Source organism: Pectinophora gossypiella, chromosome 22 (assembly GCF_024362695.1).
Source record: "Pectinophora gossypiella chromosome 22, ilPecGoss1.1, whole genome shotgun sequence".
Classification (NCBI taxonomy): Eukaryota; Metazoa; Arthropoda; class Insecta; order Lepidoptera; family Gelechiidae; genus Pectinophora; species Pectinophora gossypiella.
Window position 1 is genome coordinate 6,573,353 of NC_065425.1, and position 27,603 is coordinate 6,600,955.

At 37.9% G+C, this 27,603-nt stretch overlaps 3 protein-coding genes across 8 annotated transcripts; 2 read left to right on the top strand and 1 right to left on the bottom strand.

Annotated features, from left to right (window-relative positions):
• The first annotated feature begins 698 nt into the window (after nt 1–698).
• Nucleotides 699–5,503, top strand: LOC126377242 (uncharacterized). 3 transcript variants are annotated; one of them, XM_050024959.1, is made up of 3 exons: nt 699–826; nt 2,622–2,889; nt 3,713–5,503. In XM_050024959.1, exons 2-3 carry the CDS (start codon nt 2,698–2,700, stop codon nt 3,941–3,943), a joined length of 423 nt encoding a protein of 140 aa, XP_049880916.1. In that variant the 5' UTR covers nt 699–826; nt 2,622–2,697; the 3' UTR covers nt 3,944–5,503. The 3 variants fall into 3 exon arrangements, with proteins under 3 accessions (XP_049880916.1, XP_049880915.1, XP_049880917.1); XM_050024958.1 differs by having other exon boundaries at nt 700–826; nt 2,650–2,889; XM_050024960.1 differs by lacking the exon at nt 699–826 and adding an exon at nt 844–1,025 and having other exon boundaries at nt 2,650–2,889.
• A 1,977-nt stretch (nt 5,504–7,480) lies between these two features.
• On the bottom strand, nt 7,481–15,332 carry LOC126377175 (general transcription factor IIH subunit 3). Its single transcript, XM_050024867.1, has 10 exons — nt 15,045–15,332; nt 14,480–14,625; nt 13,972–14,152; nt 13,653–13,751; nt 12,970–13,066; nt 12,301–12,417; nt 11,374–11,502; nt 10,492–10,627; nt 9,867–9,903; nt 7,481–8,848 (listed from the first exon to the last, which is right to left on the bottom strand). The coding sequence occupies exons 2-10, from the start codon at nt 14,493–14,495 to the stop codon at nt 8,785–8,787; spliced, it is 876 nt and encodes a 291-aa protein (XP_049880824.1). The 5' UTR covers nt 14,496–14,625; nt 15,045–15,332; the 3' UTR covers nt 7,481–8,784.
• A 212-nt stretch (nt 15,333–15,544) lies between these two features.
• Nucleotides 15,545–25,686, top strand: LOC126377126 (ropporin-1-like). Of its 4 annotated transcripts, none has more exons than XM_050024800.1 (11): nt 15,545–16,024; nt 16,439–16,551; nt 16,964–17,127; nt 18,072–18,242; nt 18,552–18,711; nt 18,993–19,063; nt 19,959–20,022; nt 23,397–23,527; nt 24,294–24,413; nt 24,933–25,087; nt 25,289–25,686. In XM_050024800.1, the coding sequence occupies exons 2-11, from the start codon at nt 16,464–16,466 to the stop codon at nt 25,386–25,388; spliced, it is 1,224 nt and encodes a 407-aa protein (XP_049880757.1). In that variant the 5' UTR covers nt 15,545–16,024; nt 16,439–16,463; the 3' UTR covers nt 25,389–25,686. The 4 variants fall into 4 exon arrangements, with proteins under 4 accessions (XP_049880757.1, XP_049880759.1, XP_049880758.1 ...); XM_050024802.1 differs by lacking the exon at nt 15,545–16,024 and adding an exon at nt 16,106–16,175; XM_050024801.1 differs by lacking the exon at nt 15,545–16,024 and adding an exon at nt 16,265–16,341.
• The last annotated feature ends 1,917 nt before the right edge of the window (nt 25,687–27,603 follow it).

The window sequence follows — 27,603 nt, forward strand, 5'->3', positions numbered from 1 at the left end:
AATCAAGAGGCGACAATACACGTTATTATGATAACAGTTTTCGTTATCTATAGGTATCGGTGATAATATGATAATGACGAAGTTTATCACCCTTTATCTTATCCTTAAGAAGTAATGAACGTCTGTATAGAAATGCTCTTTTCAACTTGACAGGCACAAAATTGTACTATATAACACATCCGATTTAAAATGCCTATTGGGGTAGGTAGAATTACTTAGGTACTACAAGTACCTACTTTGTTATGGAGATACTGCTACTGCTCAGTACTGAACAGGATCTTTTATTCTATAATGTAGCCGGGAACGGTCGAGCAGACTGCATAGTTCGAACTACAGATCATGTCTGTACTGAGAACCTATTTTTCACCCGATTACAGCGGTATTTATTATAAAGACTGAAATGGCCTTAAAATTAATTTCACTTAAAAATACATGTTATTTTTACTGCATTTTGTTTATAACGTAGCACAATTAGAAAGAATATGTCTATATCTCGTCTCTCTCGTACTAAGCTGTATACTTTTAGTGCGAAAGAGACAACTCTCGTCTCTACAGCACTAATGGATATCTCTGTCCTGTTGTCATGTCTGTTTACATTAAATAGGGTATATTTTCGACAAACCACCGACACGTCTACGCGTCCATATCTACCTGAAGCACGCGTTTGTTCCGCGTCCCGCTATCTTATCACACTGATGATATTATGGTAAATACTAAGCGGCCAGGCTATACAATGCAGTGGTTCTACGACTATAGTGCTATGTTATCGCTGAAAAAGGTTTCGTTTCCAAACAAGCTTATCAACTAATAACACAGTTAGTGCCTGGTAAGTACGCCTATGATTATACTGGTGCATTGTATTGTTTTATTGGTTACATAAAAAGTGTTGTGATAAAAAGGTCATAGGAAGGACGTTCACGGTCTCTCGTAACTTGGCAAGTTTGTGTTTTATTTATTTAATGTTAATAATCGTTATGGGATAGGGGTGTTAATTTGCATAACAGCATCAAGCCTGTATACAGGGTGTAAGTACTTATATATAGGTTATAATATACATCGGGGTTCGCAGAGGTGTATAGTATATACCCCTATTCCTCGCCAGCTATGAAATGTTAATTTGCAGTAGGATATAATTAGCGACTTGAGATTTTATCCTTAATTAACCTAGAATCCAGGTTTTGCTATAATTCATTATTATGTCTACTTATACTTACTTACTAACTCTGTAATGGATTTGAGCGCTGGTAGACCTGATCTGACAACTTCTTTTATAATTAATCAGTCCATATCAAATTGTTAATTTAATTTTTCCTTGTATCAGTACTGTGTTTGTAGAATAGAATAGAAGACATTTATTTTAGATGTAGGTAAGTATAGCTACACAGTAGGAGTGAACATAATAATTAAACCTTATTTCTAAAAGGGACGTCAGCTCAGCAAAATGTTGTGACACTCGGACATTGAGGGAGTGCCACAACGCTGATTTTCAGCTATGCCCCAAAAATACTAAAAAATAAAAATGAATCTGAACAATAATCAAACAAATTAAAATTAATTTCTGTGTTAATAAAGTGTTACTAAAGTTAATAAAGTGTTCCACCCATAATTATTCTAATCAAAATAAAGAGAAGCAATATCAGTAGCAACATAATTCTATATACATATAATCTAGGGAGTTAAAAAGGCCACATCAAAGAATTTAAAAAAAATAAGAATTTTTTTGTGTATAGAATTTTGTTGCTACTTAGATTGCTTTTCTTTATTTTGATTAGAACAATTATGGGTGGAAGATGTAATTACGCCTGGGTGTAATAACAAGGGTCATCATTGATACCCAAAAACAATGATAAAAGATGCATGAGTGTTATCCATGAAATTAGAAGGTAAAACGAAGGAAAAACTGTACAGCGCCATCTATATTGCTTTTTAGGAACGTAGCCTTAAAAGTCCCTTATTATGGTTGAGCAAAAAGATTTTATACTGGGTGTTAGTGACATCGTAACGAATACTGAGGGGGTTGATTCAGACCATGATTCTGAGTTAAAATCAAGTGGAATTTTCCGTCGCAAAATTCATGTTTTTTTTTTAGTTTTTTTAAATTATTTTAAATTCTATACTTTTGCGATGGAAAATTCCACTTGATATTAACTCAGAATAATCAGATGAATCATCCCTCTCAGTATTCGTTACGATGACACTTACACCCCGTACAAGTACATACGGTAGCCATATAAGTAGGTATGGGTGTTAGTGACACCGTAACGAATACTGAGGGGGATGGTTCAGACCATGATTCTGAGTTGATATCAAGTGGAATTTCGTGTCAAAATATTCATGAAAATTTTTCTTTTCTTTTTAATTATTTTCCAATCCATACTTTTGCGACGGAAATTTCTACTTGTAATCAACTCAGAATCATGGCCTGAACCACCCCTCAAAGTTTTCGTTATGATGTCATTAACACCCTGTATAAAGTGGTAACCCAGAAAACAGAAGCCTGTCGAAAATTAACAAATATAAGTACCTATTTCATTAATGATAAGAAACACGTAAGAGGCTGTTAAGTTCAAACGACGTAGCTACCATTCCAACTGATAAAAGCCCATTTCCTTTGTACACAGATCAGATAATCACATCAATAACTTGCAGGTAATTGCCGGCAATGTTTAGATAAAGAATAATAGATAGATTATCAAAATGGCGAAATTTTTGAAGTCTTTCTTTACGCCGGACAAGAGGAAGACTTCTCGAATGGAGGGAGAGGGCGAAGAGGTTAATGACTTCACTCCACCTATGGATGGGAGGAGGAACCTGTCCATATCCAGGTCGGGAAGGATGCGGCAGGCGCATAAGAAGAGGCATTCTTTATCTATGGAACTTTATGGAGAAGTGAGTAGTCATTGATATTTTTATGCGGTTTATGTATGATCCTACTGGGTAAAATCCGTGATAGCCCTTTTAGGAGAACGCGTGACTTGCATCTTAGTGTCACGGGTTTGAATCCTGGCTCGGGCTTTATACCACTGAATTCGACTTCGTGAGTTTGGATTTATGTTTGGATCACAAATAATTGATCTCACTCTCTTTATTTAAGAGCTGCGCTCTTGTCGGTGGGGTAATCGCCATTCCTCTCTTCTTCCTGCCAAAACCTTCACCTCTTCTATCGTGTGGATTGTGAGGTGAATTACCAACCCTATCAACCCTGGCGTCAGGGTTATTACTGAGCCGTCATAGGCCCCTGACATGCCTCATATAACAACTACGTACATAAAACATTCACCTCTTGATACGACACGACCTGCACCTGGCGTAAATAAAATTGATATCAAGTAGTTTTTAGTATTTGTGCCCGGTTGATCGGAATAGGTCCGCTCCCTATTACATGGGGCTTAAACATAGCTGGCGAGGAGTGAGTGTATATTAGTATATGCCTTTGGGGATACAGGCGTGATGTTATATCATGTAAAAAGATGTTACACAGAGTATCTTTCGTCGATTTCGCGGTAGAGTGCCGACTTATACCTTTGCGAAACAGTCCAAAAAGCAACATAATATAGCATCATGGTTGTATCCCTGAGGGGTAGGCAGATGTCTATGTAATAGAGGGCGAGCCATCTCATCACCATCATCATTAACTCTCACATCAAGTTGTCATCTTTAACATATTTTTAATATTTGTCTTTTAACTCGAACTCTTTTGAATTTATTTCAGAAAAACCAACCTACGGAAAAGCCGAAATCAGTAGAATATCATGTTAATAAATCTGAAGCAACTCTACAACAGAATAAAAGATCGAGTACAGAACAAGAAGTAAATAAAGAAGTAAAAGAACATGCAGAGAAGAACGTAAAAGAAGATAAAAGAAGGAATAGTGTCGATATGATTAAAACGCCTGAAGAAGAAATAGAATCGGCTTTTGAAGTCATAGACAAAGTTTTATAGCGTTTTGTTCATCATCATCTCCCTAGCGTCATCCCGTTTTTTCACGGGGTCCGCTTTTCGCGGGGTTTTGTAATAATTTGTAATTACCCTCCCTCCCTCTCTCTCTCCCTTATCACCATAAGGTTCATCATATCCATCTTAGGACTTCGTATCAACAGTGGCTGCAAGTTGTCTTTGATAACTTGTGGCTCTGCCCACCCCATTTGGGATTACGGGCGTGAGTTTATGTATGTATGTTGTAATTATATTTTAGGTCATGTGAGTTTGAATGTGGTATAATTTTAAGTAATTCAGCAATAACACGCCTCCCCCAAAGCAGAAGGTAACGTTAAGCGCCATCTGTATGTTTTAAGGAACGTGGCCTGAAAGTCCCTTGTCTCATTGTACGGAATGTTAGTGACATCGTAACAAAAACTTTGGGATGATTCAGGCCATGATTCTGAGTTTGAGTTAACCCCCCTGGTTACATGTCGTTTCTGTAATAGACCAAAAACACCTAAGTTAAATTTTATAATTATGATAACTAATGATTCATAATTTCACCACTGTTTACAAATAATTCGCTGGGCTCAGTGACTGCACTTTTGCACTTTGATTGTACCTACGTACAGTTACCATCCAACAAGATTAGTTAATTGGTATTTATTGTTATAAGAATTGTTGCAGATTGTACGTACAAAGTTGTCATCATTGTTATTGAGTAATGTGGTTATATAGATAAGTAGTTTATAAGAAAGATAATAATGCAACGATGCATGATTTGTGGGTTTTTTTTATGATTTAGGTAGGTATCTACGATATAAGCCAACCCGCACTGGAGCAGCGTGGTGGAACGCTCCTCCTCTGGTTGATTGAGGGGAGGCCAATACCCTGCAATGGGACGTATATAGGCTATTCATATTCTGTATGTTTACCTCTGTGGTGTATCCAAATACCCTGACCACAAAAGACGTCCGATTCCCGCTAGGGCGAATTTAGGAATATTTTTTCGGTTGATCATAAAATACTTTATAGCATGAACATTAATTGACCCTCGATCATAGACAGATTTGTATTATCAGTGGTATATATTTATCAGCGAGTATAATTACTGAAATTAATGAGAAAGTGCGTCAATAGACTGTAATAAAAAAAAATAAGATTGTACAATTTACGAAAAAAAGAACAATTAAGAAAAAAGGGACTAATAAATGTTACTATAGTGCTAGTGACTATATTAATGATACTGATGTTACAATTTGTATAGGTTCCTTCTCACTTTTAAACTTCTATTTTGTTGTACCGGAAAGGGTCTGTGATGTGAAACTCATTATGTAACTTAGCAACTTGTACGCCATCACAGTGGTATGCAAATAAAGAATATTGAACATGTACTAGGCAGTAAGCTCCATAGCCGTTAAATATATAAAACTATCGTCATAAAAATGCAATCACAGCGCCCCGACACTACTTTTTTATTATTAAAAGCAGACTTATAAGATCATCTCTGTTGGTATTTTAGTAAGAGAATTATATTACGTATATAGCATAACAATATAAGACTGATTGTTTAAAAAAATATATTTGTTTTCATTGAATATCCTAAAGTCGTAAGCCGTGGTAGCCTCGTTGGAAGATAGCGTGACTCTCATATTGAGTAGCAGGTAAAATCGTGTGATGCTCCCTGGACGTACACAATTTCAAATTATATCAATAAAATCTACCTAATCTCTGCCGTCACGTATACACCAACAAATAATTAGTACATCCCAGGGAGTATTTCACCGTGAGTCTCGGAGTTTATTAGATTATTAGCCAGTATGTAATCAAGCAATAAGGACATATTTTTTTAATTTTTGACGCACGGTTACGCGGTCGGGGATAGTCCCTTTCAATTTTTTTTTATGCTTTGTTGGTCTGATTAAGATTTTACTAAGTTGAAGATGAATTATGAAATTCTGATTACTAAATAAAGACAGATCTAAAACTAACGAATAACATAACAGAATATTTTTCTGTTTTCTATTTAACTTATCTATGAATCTTAATCAAGAAAAACGTAATAATAAATCTGACTTTTTATCACGTTTTTATTCATACAAATTCCTTAGCAATTTTGTGATTTGACGTTTAATAAAATAAAAAGTAACTAATTTGACTAATTGGAAGCTAGCCTATTAGAAATTGGGTCGTGTACTAGGTTCAAGATAAATTATTAAATTCTGATTACTAAATAAAGACACATCTAAAAGTAACGAAAAACGTTTTCTTTTTTCAATTTTACTCATTTTTGAATTTTAAACAAGAAAAACGTAATAATAAGTCCGACAATTTATCACGTTTTTCTATGACGTCACAAAGTGCTTTTTCAAACAAATTCTATAGTAATTTCGTGTTTTGACGTTTAGTAAAAAGTAACTGATTTGACTAGTTGGAAACTAGCCTATTGTGTATTGAATAGTGGCGAAGGAGCGTCACATAGTAAAATCCGTCACGGGCCTAAACCAATGATTTTGCTTTAAGATTCTCATTTGGCCTTATTTATTACATTACCTAATACAACGGCGGGTGCGCGGGGCCACGATTTCGCCATACCTTTTATACCTACACCCGACGGATCGGATAGTGTAACAAAGTTTTAAAACTGTGTATTAGGTGGCGAGCCGTACGTGCATACGACTTTATCTAAGTAATATGAATATCATAAATTAATGCATCAATATTAACAGGACGCGGTATAAAAACAATATAGATAAATTGAAGTGAAAATGTATGTCAGATATATTTCGATAACAATGCATTTATGATACTATTTATTGCGTAATTATTTTTATATTTATATCATTGATATCGACTTTGCAATCGATTCCATTTTGCCGGTACTTTAAAAGTTCAATTATCATTAATTATTGTTGTAGATTTTCAACAGATAAGTTACAGTTTATGCTACTAAATGAGATGATGTTCTTCTATCGTGTGGGTTGTGAGGTGAATTACCAACCTCATCAACCCTGGTGTGAGGGTTATTATTGAGCCGCCTGCCGTGGCTCATGTAGCGACTACTTACTTACATCAGTAAGTAGTAACCGGGACCAACGGCTTATCGGACCTTCCGAAGCACGGATCATCTTACTTTTTGGACAATCAGGTGATCAGCCTGTAATGTCCTAACCAAACTAGGGATCACAAAGTGATTTTTGTGATATGTCTACCCGGGACCTCCGGATCGTGAGCCCATCGCTCAACCACTGGACCACGGAGGTCGGCTGCACAAAGGCTTAGTAGGCGATGGATGTAGCTCTGACTACCCCAATTGGGATATAGTCGTGAGCTTATGTTATATGGTATTGACTTTACACAAAGTTAAATCTTAAATAAGAATAAATATTAGTTAGAAAAACCTTACATACATAAACTCACGCCTATTTCCCACCGGTGTAAGCAGAGACTATGGAATTCCATTTGCTTCGATCCTGACACACTTCTCTTGCTTTCTTTACATTCATCAATCGTTTCATACACGCACGCTGGAAAAAAAACCCTAAACAAAAAAAATCCTTAAACCATTAATTTTTTATAATCATCACTATAATAATATAATATACAATATACCTACTATACAAACAATTAGTGTCTTTATAGGTTCATCGTTTCACTGACTCGTATCACACACAATATTAATAGTTCCATAACACACTTCTTCAATGTATTACAAGGAATAGAAGAGATTGGAAGGGCCAAGTGAGCCGAAACGCGCTCTATATAAGTATCAGCAAATAGTTCATACCTCAACTTTGCACTCCACTCGTCCGTAAACTTTACGACGCACGGAGCTCCGCGATAGCATAATTTCTATTTAAGTTTTATACATATTTAATTATATATAAATGTATATACACTTAGATATATAAGTTTGTTGTTGTAATTACGAATGTTGTGTGTACCTGTAATTGGAGCACATTTACAAAAACTAATTTAAGACTTGTATTTTATAACTTTACAATATGTGTACTGTTGGTATACCTATCTAAATAAATAAAAAAATAAAAATAGTATACTAACTACAAGGTCGTCTTGTGCATTATAACCTGCACGGCTAAAAAACGACCATCCATATCACAGGAAAGCTAAAAGTCTTATTATGATCGGCTATTTATCAAACGGCTTTTGTATGCAGTATTCTACGAAAAGTAATGATTAAATTGCAGCCTATCACAAAAATATATATTACCGGTAAAGTGGCTGTGGAATTTGAGAAGCAGTAGAGCTATCGTAGTTATCTATTTGCAGGAGTAGCACAAGAAAGGGGTTGAACCGGCGACGGCGGTTTCATAAAAATGCGCGTTAGGGCCTTTCCAACTTTCTCCTATTCCGTGACGAATCATTATCATTTTCTAAGATCACAGGGGAAGCCCACATTGAAGCAATTCTAAATAAAAATGCTATTTGACATTTGCGCATATAAAAGTAAGTGCGCAATGTCATCAAATTGCTTTTATAAACACCGAGTGTCTTTTCACTTTATTAACGTCTGAAACAGTTCGGTTCTCATTGGCATCGTGTTCGTGTGGGTCGTAAGGTCGATGACCAACCTTACCAATCCTGGTACGGTATGGTAGTAGGCTTGATCTTCACTCAAGAAACTGTTTCTTATTACCATTTAACATAACAGAGTATCACGCCTGTATCCCGTAAGGGGTAGGCGGAGGTGAACAGTATTTACACCGACTCCTCGCCAGCCATACCACCACTTTCTCCGATGCAATCTTCACTAGTGTGTCGTAAATGTCTATCCGATGGTAATTCCACTGGAATATGATCAAGGTTCTTTGACACACCTATACCTATAGTAACACCTTCTGCTATATTTTCATCTTCTTTTTCTTCGGCTTTAGAGGCAGAGGACCTCCGATTTTGAACACCGTGCTGAAAAAAAAGGTAAATGTTTTGTTATTTTGTTTTGTTTTTTTATTTTGTGTTTTGTTGTTTTGTGTGTGGATGGATAAGGGACTCCCTATCCATCCACAGGGAAGGCCCGTGCCCCAGCAGTGGGGACGTTAATGGGCTGATGATGATGATGATGGTAATGAATTTTGTTATTACGTTTTACACGTAGTATTATAAACAGCTATGTTATATAATTTTGTACCTAATTACTTAATTTTATGATATTTAGATAGATAATAGTGTTAATTCATGTAAACACCATCTAATTTTAAGTTATACCTGTCATTTTGCTATCCGCCGAAAAAGAAAGGGACGGGTAATCGACAAGCATAAAATTTATGGAACACACGTTAATTTTAAGCACAAATCCAACACAACCCTATAGCGAGTTACCTTTTTGAATCGCCCGGGTTATTCATTCATTTACTCATTCTTTTAAATTTAAGAGCTGTTAATCATCCGTCCCTTTCCTTTTCGGCCAAAAAGAAAATGACAGTTATAACTTAAAGTAAAATTAGGAAGTGTCTGCAGGAATCGGAGCAAATATCTTATAATATTGTTATAATAGGCACCTCGCTCGTGTCGCCTCTTTTATATTGCCGTGCCCTTGCAGGGCGTCACATTTACCTTCTTACTATGTTCCACCTTAATATACTATAGTGTATATGTAATATACACTATAATGTAATATAGTGTATATTTAATAGTGTCAAGAGTTTTCACTGGGGAGCAGATATGAATCTGCCCAGTGAAAACTCTTGACCACGTGATTACACTTATTACGATCCTCACACGCAACTTTCGCTTCATCCACTTGCATCAAAAACTATGAAGTTTTTACCTACCCCAAGGGGAAATAGGCGTGATTTTACGTCTATATGCTATTATGTAGTTAGGCAAACGATTTTTGTGTATTGTCTACAAATAAATTGTATCTCTTCAAATAAGAACATTGAGTAAGTAGTTGTAGAAAAAAAATATAGATAAATATACTTACTGGCAAGTCGTGCAAATAGGGCTGAACTTGCAGAACACTGTAAAGAAATAAACAATAAAATATACTTTTAACATAAAACATTTTTTTTTATGTAAGTATGTAGTCGTTTATGTAAACAACACGTGCGGCTAGCAAACAAACAACGCGTCCACTTGTTTACGACACACGTGCAAGGTACGGTAGTGGGGACAGCCCTTATAAGACGGCGAGCCACACGAGTTGTATCATCCGCCGGCTTGAGCCGGTCCGATCTATCGGACCTGTGCTCGCCGGCCTACACCTCTATAAAGACTTGTGCCGCCTGGCTGGAGTCGCTCACCGGGCCTCCCTCAACAGGGTCTCACCTGGTGGGCAGACTCGCCGGCGGCACCACCGGACTCGACAGGGCTTACGGAGGGGCGAGCGCACCCACACCAAGGGGGCAATGCCCCGACGTGCCGACAACCACGACCGAGTTGTATCATTCTTGTGTCGAACTCCGTACAGAGAACATCCAATAAAAGTAATCTGTGACAGTGAGCCATCGTTTAACTGGCGTTATGCGTCCTCCACATAGGTCCCTGTTACCTTGGGATCCGAGTACAATACTCGTGTTCTAACATGTATGTATGTATTATTGACTCACCACTAAGACATACAGAGCAGACATATCCTATAGTGAGCAGCTCTCTATGACAGAAGCAGGCGGCGCGGTAGTCCACGCGGCCCCTGCCGGGCAGCACCAGCTTGTGGCGCTCCGCCCCCTCCCCGAGGAACACCCACTGCAATAGTATTACATTGTAATAAAAAAAAAAACAACAAAGATCACGTACATTGACCAAATTGTGGAAGTCCTTAGAAAAGGTTTAGTCTCTTATTGGCCCCGATTCCTGCAGACACCTCCTAATTTTACTTTAAGCTATACCTGTCACTTTCTTACCCGCCGAAAAGGAAAGGGACGGATGATTGACAGCACTTATTTTAGGAAGAATGAGTAAATGAATGAATAACCCGGGCGAATCAAAAAGGTATCTCGCTGGTATGCAAACCGTTTGACATGTGCTGTCAACATAATTCTGTCGGGTTAATGCAAACCGTTTGACATGTGCTGTCAACATAATTCTGTCGGGTTATTGGCCCATGTAAAATTTTTAGACAGTTGTTTTAGATTTGTGCTTAAAATTGACGTGTGTTCCATAAATTTTATGCTTGTCGATTATACCCGTCCCTTTCCTTTTCGGCGGATAAGAAAATGTCAGATATTCGTAGCAGATATATCTTTAGCGCCAATGTATGTTTTTGTGTTAGTATACAAAAACATATTTAATGTATGTTTTACAGATTTATGTGTATTTAATTATGATAATAACCGCGTAAACTTCATACAAGGTACAATATCGGTTGTACAGTCTCGTCACACGCCTTCGCTTGTGACATCATGCGCCGCGGACACTTTTTTATAAAAGATTGGTTGTCTATTCATACGAGATCTATGGGCCTATTCTATATTTCATTGAAGCGTACTCACCAACAAGTACTGCAGGAGTCCTTCAAGTTGCGGCACCTTCAAGTAGAGCCCGCCGGTGATGTCGCAGCCCTGTTGAAGAAGACTTAAGTCCCTGTCCAACGAACACACGTCGATTATCACTTGTTGCTTCTGTAATAGGAATAAAATAATATAAAAGCCTATATACGTCCAGCAGCAGCCTGGTGGAGTATGCTCCATACTCCCTCCGGTTGATTGAGCTGCTCCACTGCGGGTTGGTGGAGGACTTTTACGCTTAATAGCCCTCCGAAGCACGGAATCATCTTGCTTTTTCGGACAATCAGGTGCTTCAAGCGTGCAATGTCCTTACCAAACAAAAGACAGTCTTACAGTGATTTCAAAAATGTCCCCATCGAGAATTGAACCCGGCCTTCCAGATCGTGAGCCCAGCGCTCTAATCACTAGACCTCGGAGGCTGTTACTCATTAGTTAGTCCATGATAGTGTTATTGTTTATTAGTGGAGATCATGCCTACTACCATACCGTACCAGGGTTGGTAAGGTTGGTCATCGACCTTACGGCCCACACGAAAAGAGGATGTCAATGCCAACCGAACCGTTTCAGAGGTTAAAGAAGTCAGACCCTCGGGGGTCCAAAAGGCCATTTGATGACATTGTGCACTTACTTTTATGTGCGCAAATGTGAAATTGGGTTGGGACTGATTCAAAAATAAATTATAAAATGTTAATCTAGAAATAGACGCACGCAGACTCATTTTATACTTTTCGACTTATTTTCGAATTTTATTTATAAATTGCGTAACAATGAGTACGTCGTTTGACCGCTTTACCAAATAAATTTTCGTAAATAGTATCTCATTTGACTAGGTAGTCAGGTAGCGTATTGCAATATTGCTTTTTAGACGAATCGCTTCGATGTGGCGTTTTTAACCCCTGTAGACTCTTATACCTGAGCAGTGAAGAACACGTTCATATAGTTGATGTACTGCGCGGCGGTGTCGGCGCTGCCGGTCACTATCAGGATCCTGCTGCTCACGCGCAGGGCGGGGTTGGCTTCGCGACGCACCTGAAACATTACAATTACCATTTAAACATATTAAATAACCACATGGTCTGACAGGAGACAACAGATATGAAGAATCTATCTTACATAAAACCGGTTATAAAGGTTTTTCTTCGGAACTTTGACATTGGCAGAATCATCGCTTATAAACGATGCAGCCATAAACAACAAGAAGTTAAGTGATATGAGATGGAATCGGTACAAATATTTTACAATACAAAAAGACTTGACAAAACCAATTGCCCAATTTGGCTGTTGTAATGTAGTTCGTTTACGAAATTAGGAAACTATTTCCCGAACACTTGAATCGGAGCGCCGTGGTAGTCTAATTGGTAGAACGCTCTCACTTTGGGGTCGCAGGCGATTCGAACTTGCAACCCCAGCACAGGCCTAAACCAATGATTGTGGAATTTGTTTTTGAATTCATGTTTGGATCGTTAATGATTATCACGTGCTCAGCAGTGAAGGAAAACATCGTGTGGAAACCCACATTCCCGAGAAAGGCATTTTCGGGGGCATGTGACCTGAAGGTGAACATTTAATTTATTTACTTACTCTTGCAATAAAACAAAGTGCCATGGCCAAAGCACCAGCTAAAAGTGACTCCCCCGGTTTCTCTTCTTGTGGCTGACTTTTTATTAAGTTCACTAATCTGAAAATATAATTGGAAGAATGCTTTTAAACATGTAAGACAAAAATAATTCTCTCATGGTGTGACTTCCCATGGCAACGGAGAAGTCAGTTGCTGGTTGGTGCAACTGCTATCATGTAAGACTTTTAGTTTATATTATCTGGTTGACCAATCCTTTGCCTAAGGGATGGGTACACGAAAACTATGAGGCTGGCATGGTCACTCAGGGTGATCAAAGCCTCGTTAAAAATTAGAAAAACAATAATTTTTTTCTTGTTATGTATGGTTATCTGTCAAAATTAATAACTTTATTTACAACACCTGTATTAGTTTATGTATGTGTTTGTATGGAAGGCAAGTCTTACATATCAAAATCTGCAAAACTGCTGACAGTCTGGCACATTAATAGAATAGTACATATGATGGAATTAATTATCATAGTGGGCCCGCCATTTTCTTTAGTTCTTCATGAAATCTTTTAGTAAATAAAGACTTTGAATTTGAACATTATGATGGAATGCTAGTAGCATAGTTGTAATGTGTTTCTTTTGTACGCAATAAAGAGTTCTTGTAAAAAAGGCAAATTCCATAAGTTAAAGATACATACCTCATTTTAATAGTCTTCTCTACTAGGGTAAATAATTCATATTGTCCATCTATTTGCCGTACATCTAGCGGCTTACCAGGTGATGGATATAAGTATTCACTGAAAAAAAAACATTTATTTATTAGAAGATTAGGTTAGTTGTAATATGAGCAAAAAATAAATTATGAGAATTTTATTTTTAAAAATCATATAGTGTTCTCTCCGTCTCACAATGATTCTAAATGAGTCTTTACTACAAACTCACCTAAAGTAATTGATTTTTTTAAATTTTGTCCATGATTGAGCAAGCTTGCCTAAATCGTGATTATGCATCATTTACCTCTTATGAAAATGACATCCGATGACAGCAAGCTGATTCCTCGCCTTCTGCATGAGATGTGAGTTGGCGAAGGCAATGACTGCATCAAGGACATGTGTGAGCACCTTCGGTTCTTCCGTTATATAGCGTTGGTTCGGATTTGTGTCCACTATGATAGTCAGTAGACTGCTGTCCGAAGGGACTGGAAAACAAAGACAAAATTTTTTTAGAAAAGATCAATTTTTAACAAAAAACAAATTAAAAATTATTTTAATTTTTATATTATTGATAAGTAGACTGTACGGTAATTGGGCTTGATTGTGAAACAAAATATTAAAATCCAACTTTTGTAAAAGCCCGTTGAAAGATAAAGAAAGTTCCGTATATAACTATATACTTAAGGAAAATACAGCTCTTGCAGACCAAAATGAAGGAAATAAGAAGAATATTAATTCAAAACAATTCTTAAGTATGAGTTAAATAAATTACAATGAAAAAGAAAGTTTTAGAGGTTATAAATTAAACTTACTATCATCATCCGCCATTGTAACAGCAACTGATATCCTTTACGTTATAGTTACACACCAATAAAGTTTATTTTCTTTTTTGTAATCACAGACTCGAGAAATATTCAGTAAGAAATAATAATGATAAAATCACACAAACAACAACAACCTTTTTTTTTTTTTTTTTGTTTTTGTTTTCCCCGAAGGGTAAGGCAAAGGGAACTATGCCCATACAGCCATGTCTGACGTATTTTTTTTCTTGATGATTAATGAAATGATGAAAGGTGATGATGATGAAACCTAAGCCCCCACCCTCGGAGTAGACTCCTACTCCGAACCCCAAACGAATTAACTCAAAAGTCCGCATAAACTTTTGAGTTATGAAGCGGCTTCCCGGCACGAAGCGAAAATAGGCAGATACACTTTGTTTATTGAATACTCCAATATAATAACACTCGCGAATGTCTTCCGACTAACTTAATGCGATCGTTAACCACAAAACACCACTTCGTATTAATTATTTAGATTACTCAATGAAGAAAGCAACTGTCCCGTTCCCGTTTCCCGCCGAAAAGCCACAACAACAACCGTAAACCGAGCAGCCAAGCCGAAACCGTAATTTTTTTTTTTTGTTTTTGTTTTCCCCGAAGGGTAAGGCAAAGGGAACTATGCCCATACAGCCATGTCTTACGTATTTTTTTTCTTGATGATTGATGAAATGATGAAAGATGATGATGATGAAACCTAAGCCCCCACCCTCGGAGTAGACTCCTACTCCGAACCCCAAACGAATTAACTCAAAAGTCCGCATAAACTTTCGAGTTATGAAGCGGCTTCCTGGCACGAAGCGAAAATAGGCAGATACACTTTGTTTATTAAATACTTCTATATAATAACACTCGCGAATGTCTTCCGACTAACTTAATGCGATCATTAACCACAAAACACCACTTCGTATTAATTATTTAGATTATTCAATGAAGAAAGCAACTGTCCCGTTCCCGTTTCCCGCCAAAAAGCCGCCGAAACCGTAATCTGTCAACTGTCAAATTCAAAATGACATCTGTAGTGATGTGCCTCATTGGTGATGTGCTTCGGAGAAAGCTATTTTATAATCTTTTATGCATTTTTTGGCCCGGTTTAATGTGTTCATGTCTTCGTTATCTTCGTCACAAAAAGTTATTAATTTAAGAGGGACGTATATATGCTGTTTATATTATGTTATATTAAGAAAACCATATTATTTATAATAAATGTCTTGCGAGAAACTTATTACAAAAGTAAATACTCAATCACAGAATAAGTAACAAGGCTTATTCTATGATGGGACTGAATTTAGATTGATTTAACTTAATGTAATGTACGTGTACAGCAATATGGGCTTCTGGCGGGCCACAGACGTCTTTATAAATTATGAGTCATTTTCCTTCAAGGACATGTTTCATGTCATTGACTCTTCATTGAATTAAGTCGTTGACCCTTTATTTAGCCCTGAATTTTTTTGTCTCTACTTCCGTTTCTATAGCAACGGAAGTTGACAAGCTATATTTGAAAGGAAGGTTTTTGTGGTAAGTTGTTTTTTCAAAATTGTCTTGCAAATATTCCTTGTACGGTTGTACGTAGTAAATTCAAAGATATGAGTAATTCACATACTTAAATTAATATTTTTATTTGCTTTTTCGTAAATGTACCTAACGAAATATATTTTTTTATTAAAAGGTAAAACACTGTCTGACTGAATTATTTAAAGTTGATAAGTATACAAGTGTAGAATTATTATTAATAATATGTAAATAAACATATTTACGCTTATCTATGTTTGCTATCCCTTTCGGGGTAGACTGTACCTACCATCATGGATTCATCCATCGTTCGACGAGATCTTGTAGGTATCCACTCTTAGTAGATTTGGTATGTTTTTATTTACCTTCATAGCCATATTGAGTAGTATAAATTTAATTAATAATTCAGTGTAATTTCAGACACTAGCTGTGAAAAGCTGCCAAAATGCCAGAGTTAGTGGAGCAGATGTACTGCTCGCAACAGATTGTGATACCACCGAAATTCCCTTATATATTGAAACGGTATTGTAAAGGTGAGTTATATCAATAGGGTATTTCACTGTATTTCATGATACATTTATTATAGAATGTTAATCTAGAAATAAAAGCCCGTGGTGATGAATTTCATTTTACTTTTCGTTTTATTTTCAAATTTGAATTAGGAATTAAATAGCAATGAGCACGATGGTTGACCGCTTTTATCGATGACGTCACTCGGCCAGTATTTTCATAAAAGTTCGTTTTGCGTTTCGTAAAAAGTATCTCATTTGACTAACATGTTGAAAAGTTACGCCCAGTACACTCTTGACAATCCACGAAGACTGCGAATCTTTACACCACAAAGGCCAGTCAAGATCCAAAGGACAATATTATATTAGAGGTACTTATATACTTATTGTAAGACTAAGAAAAATTAAAAAAAAAAACATTTTTTTTCATTTCCAGCGGCTATAAAAACCCAGCCCTACGACCTACTCCGCTGGTCTTTTGAGTACTTCAAGGCACTGGCTCACAAACGGCCACCTCCTGTAAAATTGAGACTGGAGTATCCGGTCTACAGCACTGAGGGCGGGTTAACTAGAGGCTGTTTGAAGGTGCTGGCTAATCAGGTAAGGTAGAGACCAGGAAAGAAGGAAAATCCAGAGATGCTGTAGACTAGGCAGTCGCAAGACATCGCAGAGTGGTATGGGTTGAATACTAGGTAGTGATCACTGTTTCCTGCACCCTAATGACTGGTAATATCTGGTGGCAGACGGGTCCCGAAAGAATGCCTAAGAAGTCCACGGGGCCGGGGGTAGAATCTGAACAGACAGACTATTTAGAGGGTCGGCATTTACGAATCGGTTTTCGCGTTAATTCGGCGCATGCTCCCTGATCTAATAAACAATTCTATAGGAATCCTGTCGATATGGATATTGCAATTTCACGTCAGACATGCCCAGCTTAGGTAGACAAGGACTGACATCTAAAAATGAACAATTATCTGTCTTTTCGTATGTGCAAAATTCTCGATCTAGTTGGTAACTGCCAATGGATTCAGAAGCGTACGAATGGCAATTCCAAATTCAATTTGTGCTACAGAAATGCTTCAGTGTATTTTAGGAATGTGTAATAAACTGTGCGTCATTTTACGCTCCCATGTGAGCTAAACGAAGCGCTATTATACGATCCTCTATTTTCCAAATATATTTACATACAACACTCTCCTAGTATACCTACAAAAAGCCGAAAAGTACAAAATCACGTGGGAGTCCACACTTTGTTTTCACATTCATCAAACAAATGACATCCCTTATTAGTCAATATACCACGCAGTACTATATTTTAGAAGTTATCTTTTTAGAAGGAAGGTAACTCTTCCTTTATATCTTTTCTATTTTCTCAGTTCATACCTATGTACAATCTCCGTAACGCGGAGATTTCCATTGTCATACTTACTTGTCGTATAAAAAATATTGAATTGATCTTCAACAAGTTTATTCATAATAATTACGTTGAAGAAATGTTACTAATACCTACGTACGAACTAATGCCACCTCGTAATGGTTGTCAGCTGGCGGGAATGCAGATGGTGCCGCTAGACATATGCAAGGCGGCGTGGCGAGGGTTCTGCCTGGACCCTGAGGAGCTGCGCAGGATCTTTTGTCTGTGCGAGGTCTACAAGAGGGCGGAGTACGTCTCCTTCTTGCAGTTCATTGCTGTTGCTGGAGGGATGCTCACTAAGGTACTAAGATGCTTAGAAAATCAAACTTTGTATATTCAAACTATCTATCTTGGCTCTAAGAATACAGCATGAAAGTTGAGCAAAAATAGACATACAGTGGACTCCACGCTTTGGACATAAAGCCCTGCATTTGGCCCCGAGGAAGCGATGGAGAGACGACCTTTTAGATGGAATGGAGGATGAACCCTTAGAACAGGGAGAAATGGAAGCTCAAAGGAGAGGCTTTTTCCTAGCAGTAGAACAATCCGGGGTAGGAAAAAGCAAATAAGTTGCTCCTAGTCCAGCATTGACATGCATCCTATATTACAGAGCCTGACCCACACAATGATCCTGCTCTGCGAGACGCTAACCAAGGAGCCTGATGGAGGCTCGGCCGCCATCCCGGTGCACGACTTCCTCATCATGTACCGCTTCCTGGCCAGGATGGACGCCTCCGCCGATATGAAGTACGTCAACGGATTCAGGGAAGGTAGGAGTGTTGCTAATGTGTTGTTGTTGCAAATCGAATTCCTAAATCTCTATTTGCCCCGGTGGGAAATAAGAGTGAGTTTATATATGGATGTATCTATGTAGGAATGTTGTTGAAGATATTATCAAAGTCACAGGTCTGTCTGAAATTGTCTACTTAGTCAAGAGTATTAAAGCTCATAAATTAAGTGGTAAAACATCACCTGTTGAAAACTGCATGATAATCCACTCGTTCGTTATATGTCGTTGATCTAATAATTAAGCAGTTATGTTTGTTTCCAGGTTGGAAGTTACCAGTCAGTGAGGAAATAGAAGAAGAAGAGATTTTAAAGATGGATGAAATTACAGATGTCGTACGTATAATTGATCAATTGCTGAATGTAACAATCTTAAACAGCTACCAAGTAGGAACTTTTGTGAGCTTTTATTTCATTATTTTTGCAATCGACACCTGTTACACATAAATGGGCTATCTTATATTCTACTATTGATGGCATGGCGTTTGAGTTGGTGGAGAAACACACAGAAGTCAATTTGGAATACTTTATCTTCTGTGTTAACCCTATGCGGACTTTGGTTTGGTGTTCAAGGTGTCTAGTCTTCAGGTATTCCTACGCCTAAATTGTATACTGACACATCCACATTCTGGAATCCTAAACCTAACCAACCCCATCTATACCCATCCCCAGGAATCCACAGACGACTATTGGCAAGAACCGACGGGTAACCTACAAAAGCTGACTCTGATAAACGACCACGTCGGTAGAACGACAAGACTTAGTGTCAAACTGAACATGCCACTTCTTGGCAAGATAGAACGGTCGCCCTCAGCCGAGAGGGCAGGCGAGATAGAGAGGAAGAATTTCTTGATGGAGAGGAAAGGTTGGATTGGAGTTCTCTCGACTTGCCATTTATTCGAGTCTGACTCATCTTCCAGTGAAATTACTTAAATTAGTCTTTAATTTCAGGGCGTCCTCATCAAAATGCAGAAGTCAATGTTAGTTTAAGTACATTTATTTGAATCGCTTTTTTAGTTATCCACAGCTAAACTTACGAATCTGTGTTTGGGGTGTATGTAATCTTTTAACCGAGTAAAATATCTACTAAATAGACGTATCTACGTAATCTTCGTTGGCAAACCTGTTCACCACGATTGGCAACTCCCAAGTCTCGCAGGCCAAGTCCAGTAAATATGCAATCGGCTTGAAGAAGATTGAACTCTCCTAAATTGCTAATAAATGTTCACAGGAACGGCTGAAGCAACTAAGCGTCGCAAAGTTTGGCAGTTCTGATGTCCATGTTGCACAGGAAGGTGAGAATACTATCATTTTGATAATTTCGGCCTGACGGGGTGCGTGCCCTAGGTAGTCAGCAACATCAAAGGCTTGTTAGACTTTCTTGGGGAATTAGACTGGCTGGAGTGATGGCGCATATTTCGCATGATACCAGAAATGGCTAGATTTTTGGTATTATGCGAAATATTCGCTCAGACGTCGAGTCCCCGCTGCCGCTGTTGGTCCCGGTTACTACTTACTGATGTAAGTATGTAGTCATTACATGAGCTATCCCAGGGGCCTTTGGCGGCTCAGTAATAACTCTGACACCAGGGTTGATGAGGTTGGTATTCCACCTCAAAACCCACGCGATAAGAAGAAGAGACGTCGAGTGGCGAAAAACGACCCTCGAATACCAATACTATCAGTTTGCAGGCTAGATTGACTCGCATCTCGATATTTCTTCTTCTTCTATTGTTTGTGTTGTGAGGTCAATAACCGACCTCATCAACCATGGTGTCAGGATTGCTGTTGAGCTGCCAACGGCTCCTGATATGGTAAGGACACACTTAGAGTGCACCCACCCCGGCCGGTGCCGGCACCGACTGCTTAACGTGACCTCCGTTGCTTGGATCATCTTACTTTTGGACAATCGGGTGATCAGCCTGCAATGTCCTGACTATACTAGGGTTTACAAAGTAATTTTTGAGGTATATCCTCACTGGGATTGGAACCTGGAACCTTAAAACTAGCAACTTGATACGGCTGGGTACTATTTTTAGCATATTTTACTTTTAGGAAAGTGCAAATCATAGCATTAAAATCGCACGCGAATCCATTCGATGGTTCTCAAAGTAAGTGCGAATATACACAGGACTAATTTTTTACACTAGGTATGTATTCATGTAGCCCAACAATGCCAAATCACACACAGACTTATCAACGTGGTTAGTGCATAATGAAAATAAAAAAAATGGGTAAGTAAGTAACTGCTTGGGTTTGACTGAGGGACTAGAAATACCACGGTTGCAAAATTAATTACAATTAATGCCTATTTTGCTTCTCTTATGGTGTCAGTTGAATTATTGAGTTGTCTAAAGTTCTCTGAGATGGCTCAATTAATAATCAAAATAATTTCTATTGGTTTTTATTAGAAAATAATAAAATACTTTGCTATAGTATCAGAAATGAAGAAGAGAGAAGAAGACGTCGGAGGAGGGGGACCGGAAGAGCTTAAAGACCACATTGAAATTAAAATATTTGATGAAGAAGAAAACCCGGTCGAAGCGGTCTTCTATGGTTCGATCAATTATTAAGAGATAGTAGTGAGACGCGTTACAGTAGTTATAGAAGTAGAAAACGAGCATGAACTAGTGCAATAGGAACAAAAAGCTAACGTTTAAATTCTACACAATCCATAAAATAGGTAATAATTTTAGTCTTTGCCGAAGTTTGATTTCCTCAAGATTTCCCAGGGTAAACCCTGGTAAAGGTAAACCTTTACGTTTTGAAATTTTGTTACCTGTATGCAAGAAACTAAATTAGTAAAAATCGAAATTAACATCGGCCAATGAATAAATAAATACGCCAAGCTTTAATTAGTTGTAGATGTAAGATATTTATCCAATTTTGTTTTTAAGAAAAAGGTAGAATCATAATCAAAAATATATATTAGTCTGGATTTAGATATTATCTTCAGTTTTTAGATCTTAATCTAATAACTCAACTCGGAAATACTCGTACCATTTACGCTTCCGTTATACAAGACAAAAATTAACTATAGGGGAGCCGGGAGAAAGGTTTGGCGAAGAAGAAGACGAAGAATGGACTGCTGAAGCCATTGACCACAGTGTAGAAGAACCAGTAAAGGCAGATCCTTCAACTTTCGAAGCTAAATCGAAAATGGCGCAGTCAAAGACACTGCAATCACAAGTAGTCATGCCATCAAAAATGATGTCGGAAGTCGTGGAGCCTGTCGAGGAAGAACTGACGGAAAAACAGAAGCTAGAGATCTATGTCAACACTGTAAGACGATCGTTTAGTAATCTACATCATCATCATCAGCCCATTAACGACCCCACTGCTGGGGCACGGGCCTTCCCTATGGATGGATAGGGAGATCGGGCCTTAAACCATCACGCGGGCCCAGTGCGGATTGATGGTTATTAACGGCTGCTAATGCAGCCGGAACCAACGGCTTACCGTGCCTTCCGAAGCACGGAGGAGTTCGAGATGAAAACTTTTTTTTGTGGTCACCCATCCTATCGCTAAGAGCGTTAACCGCTGCGCCACCGAGCTCCCCGAGCGTTTAGTATATTGGACATTATTATAGGCCTCAATAGACTACTGAAGACAATTTAAGTAGGATCGGTGTGGTCCTTATTGTAGTTCTTGACTTGGCAAAGCGTGTGTTGTCTAAGTACTTTACTTCATGATTATATTGGATACTGAAACTAATGCTCTGTAGGATCACTCATCATCATCATCAATTTCAGAGCCACACTCTTGTCGGTGCAGCATTTTCTTTTTTTTTTTTTACTTTTTTGGTAGGATCACTAATAGATAATAAATTATCATTTTCAACTGAAAATGTATCAGTGTTACTAATATTGTCTATTTAGTTTCGGAGCGTCATATCAATCAAGCTTAGGCTAATATCCCCTTTTCCTTCCTGTTTTCTCCTTGAATATCCTTTTCCCCAGTGTTACCAAGCTCGCGAGGAGCGCCGTGAAGATCTGATTGAGACGTTTGATGAAATTGCAGCCATCGTGGACAAATTTATGACAGCACATTATGATCTTGGTTAGATTTTAAAACTTATTTGCGTAACACAAGGCAACGCAGCAATTCGTGAATTGTAAGTGATGAATGCAAGTTATTTTTTTAAGGTTGAATTTTATCGACGCTTATTTTTGTCGTTGTCTTAAGGTTGTGAAATGGGGAGGGGAAGTACTTTATCTACAGAAAAAAATAAGTAGATAGGTAGTAGGTATTATTTAAAGTAGATGCGCGAATTCTTGCAGTTTAGTTTTGTTTTAGGCAGGCTTTTACAATTAATGAAGAACTTGTAATTTTGAAATGTGTAGCAACAATGCCAATTGAACTGCTGACTTCAGAAATTATGATCACAGCTTGACTATGTAGTTATTGAGTTAGAAACCTAGAACTATAGAAGTAAGATTTAAATTTTAACAATGCTAAGGAGAACATGAAGTGTTGTTTTATAATCGTGAATGCGATAAGGAAATTAATATAGATAGGAGCACTATTGGTGAATTATTAACAATTAACAATGTACGATTTTTTTATAGTGAAATAATTTCCTGACAATTCCAGTAGCATATTAAATAAGACCATATAATCATCCTACGAACATTCCCTTCTCGGTTATAATGAAGAATGTTGTTAACAGGAATGGTGGCCGGGCGGCAGATGTCGATAACGAGTGGAGAGTTCATAGTGGCGCATATTGAGAAGGAGATTTTGGAGTACATTGATGACCAGATTGCCATTTTACCGGACCCGGATCTTAAGAAGAAAAAGGTAAAGAACTAAAGTATCATAGCACGAAAATAAAACATTTCTATATCTAGGTACTTAAGGAGATACATATGTCGCGATTTCAGGAAAGATTACGATAGGTAGACAAATAAGACATTGCATCATTTATTTTAGTAGAAGTTTTTTTATTAGGTGAAGCATTTGATGAAGTTTTTTTCAGATTAGAAAAAAATGACAAAAATACTAAAGCTTTTCTTCGAGAATAAACAAACAAATTGAACATACCACTTACTTATCTACTTACTGTAAGAATGATTTTAGCTATGAAGCTGATCATTAGGTAATACGAAAAGATGGATGTTCTGGGGGGCTAAAGTGGCCACATCGAAGCAATTCATGTAAAAAAGCATCTTATTGCTATTTGACATTTGTTTGCATTATGTACTTACTTTTATATGCGCAAATGTCAAATTGCAATATTGCTTTTTTAGATGGATTGCTTCGATGTGGCATTTTTAACCACCCTGTACTTGTTATGGTTCAGAACCTCAAAACAAAAACGGAACCCATACACGGAAACAAAAACGGATCACTTTGTTGTCCGCCTGCCTGTCAAGACCTTTTTCTCTGAAACACGTGGAGGTATCAAGTTGAAAATAATAACAAATACTATGTCTGTGGTCTCTTGAAGTTGTATAAAAATCAAGCTTCTAAATCAATGCAATTCAAACATACGTCGGGGAACAAAAAGCTATGGGGTACTTTCCATAGAAATATTTAAGCGTTTTTAATTATTGAATATGTGCAGGCGAAACCTGAAGAAGTAGCGATGATTCGGGAGCTGTTGGAGACATTCCTGGATGAGAATATGGACATCATTGTTCCTGAACTGGAGGAGGTGGAGGAAGAAGAGGAACCGATACCTGATGTAAGATGTATTCAAATAACATCATACTAATACCTATTATGAACACGAAAGCTTCTGTGGACGGATAACATAATATAAGCTCACGACGGCGGGCGTCGTACGGCTGATGATGATATCCCAATAGTCAGAGATATATCTATTGCAAGACGAACGAAGTACTTACACCTCACCGAGCTTTCTGTTAGACAAACGTGATGGGTGGTGAGCCGTACTGCCATCTATAATGGTCGAACCAACTACTCGTATGTTAGTGAAAACTGCACTTAAGATAAATTAATAACTCATTAGTGCAAGTCAGGTATCGGGGTTCAACCCACTGACTTGCTTCTCAAGCTAGTGGTACACTTACCACAGGACCACAGATTCAAAATAATTAGAATGACAACAGAATATAGTTATTGTATATCGACTAGTGCGAAAGAGACGAGAGATAAGTTTCTTTCGCACTGGTTGAGTTCAAAGCTTAGACATTCGCTGATTTTATAGCGAGAGGGTTTTAAAGCTAATAAACGGTTATAGATAACGGTGATCTACGCGGTGCCGGGCATTGGGGGTCCGGTAGACGAGGAAACGATACGAGTGTTCGAGGAGTATGCGCAAGAGGCCTGCAAGGTGCAGGCTGACGTGTTCATGCCGAGGAACATACGCCACTTCATGTGCCCGCCGCTGGAGAAGTGAGTTTTTTTAAAAACATCCTGAATCTGATCGCGGTATGTACGTAGGCCTTCCTCTTCCAACTCTACGACTACATAGACAGATTTTATTCCAATTTTGATTTAGAAATTATTAAAAAATATATTTCTATTTTAATAAAAGAATAAGTTTATAAAAGAGTAAATTTGTGTGCAATAAAGTGTTTTTTATTTAATATCCAGGTACGAAGAATATGTTTACGAAGACTTGGGGCCCAAAACCAAGAAGGAGAGTTTGCAGCAGAGAGAAGAAGTGCCGGTTGTAGGGAAGATGACAGATTAAAACGGCATCCAGCCTCCGCGGCATGGTACACGCTATCGATATAGACGCGATATAATTATTCATTGTGAGGTTAAAACAATCGACGATTCATGTTTACCTAAGTAGACAGCATAATCTGTTTGTTAGTTGCAAATTCGCGATACTTGTCGCATCTACCTCGATAGCGTGCACCCGGGATAGATGAATAAAAGCGATATCCACATTCCTAGTCACTCTTAGATAGAAGTGCACTAAGCACGGTTTAAAAACTTTATAAATTATATTTATTTATTCAGAAATAAATTAATATTCTATTTAATTTTGCGTTTTTATGATGTGTAGATAAACACTGAACCACAATAAAACGAAGATATTGCTGTCAATATGACACCAACGCGCAGTAGAGCAGCGTGGTGGAGTATGCTCCATACCCCTTCGGTTGGTTGAGGAGTGGCCTATGCCCAGCAGTGGGACGGTTATAGGATGTTTATGTTGACGATGTGATGATTGCTGGCATTCTGGCGGACTAAAATTTATTTTATTTTAAAACAAATATCGTATCGTCTTTATTTTACGAAGAAAGATGTAACTGTCAAACTTAAATAATGAGAAACTACATTCAAAAGTTTGACTGCGACAGCGTTACTTGCTGCGACATGCGTATTACATTTAATGTAACATAAGCTCACGACTATATCCCGATTGGGCTAGTCAGAGTTACATCCATCGCAAGATGAACTAAGTACCCACGCGTCAACGAGCTATTAGACCAAAGTGGTGATAGATGGTGAGCCGTGTCGCCGTCTATAATGGTCGAGCAAACTGTGTTAGTGAAAACTGCACTAAAGATAAATTAACAACTCATTGGTGCAAGTCCAGGGTTAGAACCGGCGGCGCTTCCCCTTTTGAAAAGCAAGCCAATGAACCACAAGATCACAGTGGCTATAATACATACATTTAATATACGTACGCATCTGTTATTGGAGACGTACATCCCAACAGGGCATAAAAGGATTAGAAGATGAGGAAGGATTTGAAGAATGTACGTAAATTTAGGTTCATGGTTTTGTCTGGCAGAACGATAACAAACGAACATCTTTCCAGTGACTAATCTCGTCATCTTTAGCGTAACTTTTTGTGTCGTTTGACAAAACAGCTAAGCTACTGGACCCTCGTCCAATTACTTTATTTTTATACATGTGATGGTATCGTTGCGAGGTGGGCACGAGCCACGCACTCCTGCTTATGTCTAACTATGATGGATGTGCCAGGGTGTACTGTGTACTGTGGTGGTCAGAAAGTTTTCTTTTCTTTATTAAAAATATATTCGCGTTTGACCACCGTCTTTTCCGACCAAAGCGAATGTCGTATGCAGCAAATAAAGGGTGTTAGTGACATCGTAACGTAAACTTAGAGGGATGATTCAGACCATGATTATGAAAATAGATATCTGTTTTTTCTTTTTCATGCCTCTTCTCATTTATTCTATAGAACACGTATTCTATAGTCGCGCTTACATAGCGTGTTAGGCCAGCAAAATGCGAATTTTCGTGGTTTTCACTGTAAGGGTATTATATAGGCTGTTGATTGTCACTTTGCGGTTCATTATATCGACACTGCGGTTGCAGGCTGCCTTATCTGGCCCCCGCAAAGAACATGATTTGTGTTTGTATGTATGTTTTAGGTACCTTTCACTTATGTTCTTAATTGTACGTAGTATTTCAAATCTATTGCTCTACCATAGATGCTTCTAGAGGCAGGTATTCCAAGAATGCACCTTTGACAAATATGTATCTGAACCATCATGACATGTGTCTATAGCCGCGGCTTGAACAATTAATTAAATTAATAAATTCTACAAGCTTCGACAGATTTCGTTGAGTGGGCGTCTTACTTTCTACCTACTGTTTGTTATGGTTATTAATTATTATTGTCTGGGGTCTTTTTAACTATTTTTTAATATCATTCGCTTGCAAAACTGCTTAGGGGCAGGCTTACAATTATCAATGGCCAGACGTCTCTATTAAACTGTAAATTAATAGCAGTTTTCGGTCGCGTTACTATAATTAGTAACTTTCGTTCAGTTAAAATTCTAGTAGATCTAAGTACGGCCACGAGTATATGTATACACTTTGGTACCATGTAACTTTGACTTTTTTAACAAATTGAACTGTAAGTCTCACTAAATGTCAAATATGTTAGTGCGACACGAGTCTTAAAGTGGCTACCTTATATT

Coding starts and splice junctions, on each gene's coding strand:
- LOC126377242 (XM_050024959.1), top strand. CDS start 2,698: ATGGCGAAATTTTTGAAGTCTTTCTTTACGCCGGACAAGAGGAAGACT. Junction 2,890..3,712: donor CTATGGAACTTTATGGAGAA/GTGAGTAGTCAT, acceptor AATTTATTTCAG/AAAAACCAACCTACGGAAAA.
- LOC126377175 (XM_050024867.1), bottom strand. Junction 10,628..11,373: donor GACTCCTGCAGTACTTGTTG/GTGAGTACGCTT, acceptor ATACTATTGCAG/TGGGTGTTCCTCGGGGAGGG. Junction 8,849..9,866: donor CCTATTTGCACGACTTGCCA/GTAAGTATATTT, acceptor CTTTTTTTTCAG/CACGGTGTTCAAAATCGGAG.
- LOC126377126 (XM_050024800.1), top strand. CDS start 16,464: ATGCCAGAGTTAGTGGAGCAGATGTACTGCTCGCAACAGATTGTGATA. Junction 16,552..16,963: donor ATTGAAACGGTATTGTAAAG/GTGAGTTATATC, acceptor TTTCATTTCCAG/CGGCTATAAAAACCCAGCCC. Junction 18,712..18,992: donor CGTCAACGGATTCAGGGAAG/GTAGGAGTGTTG, acceptor GTTTGTTTCCAG/GTTGGAAGTTACCAGTCAGT.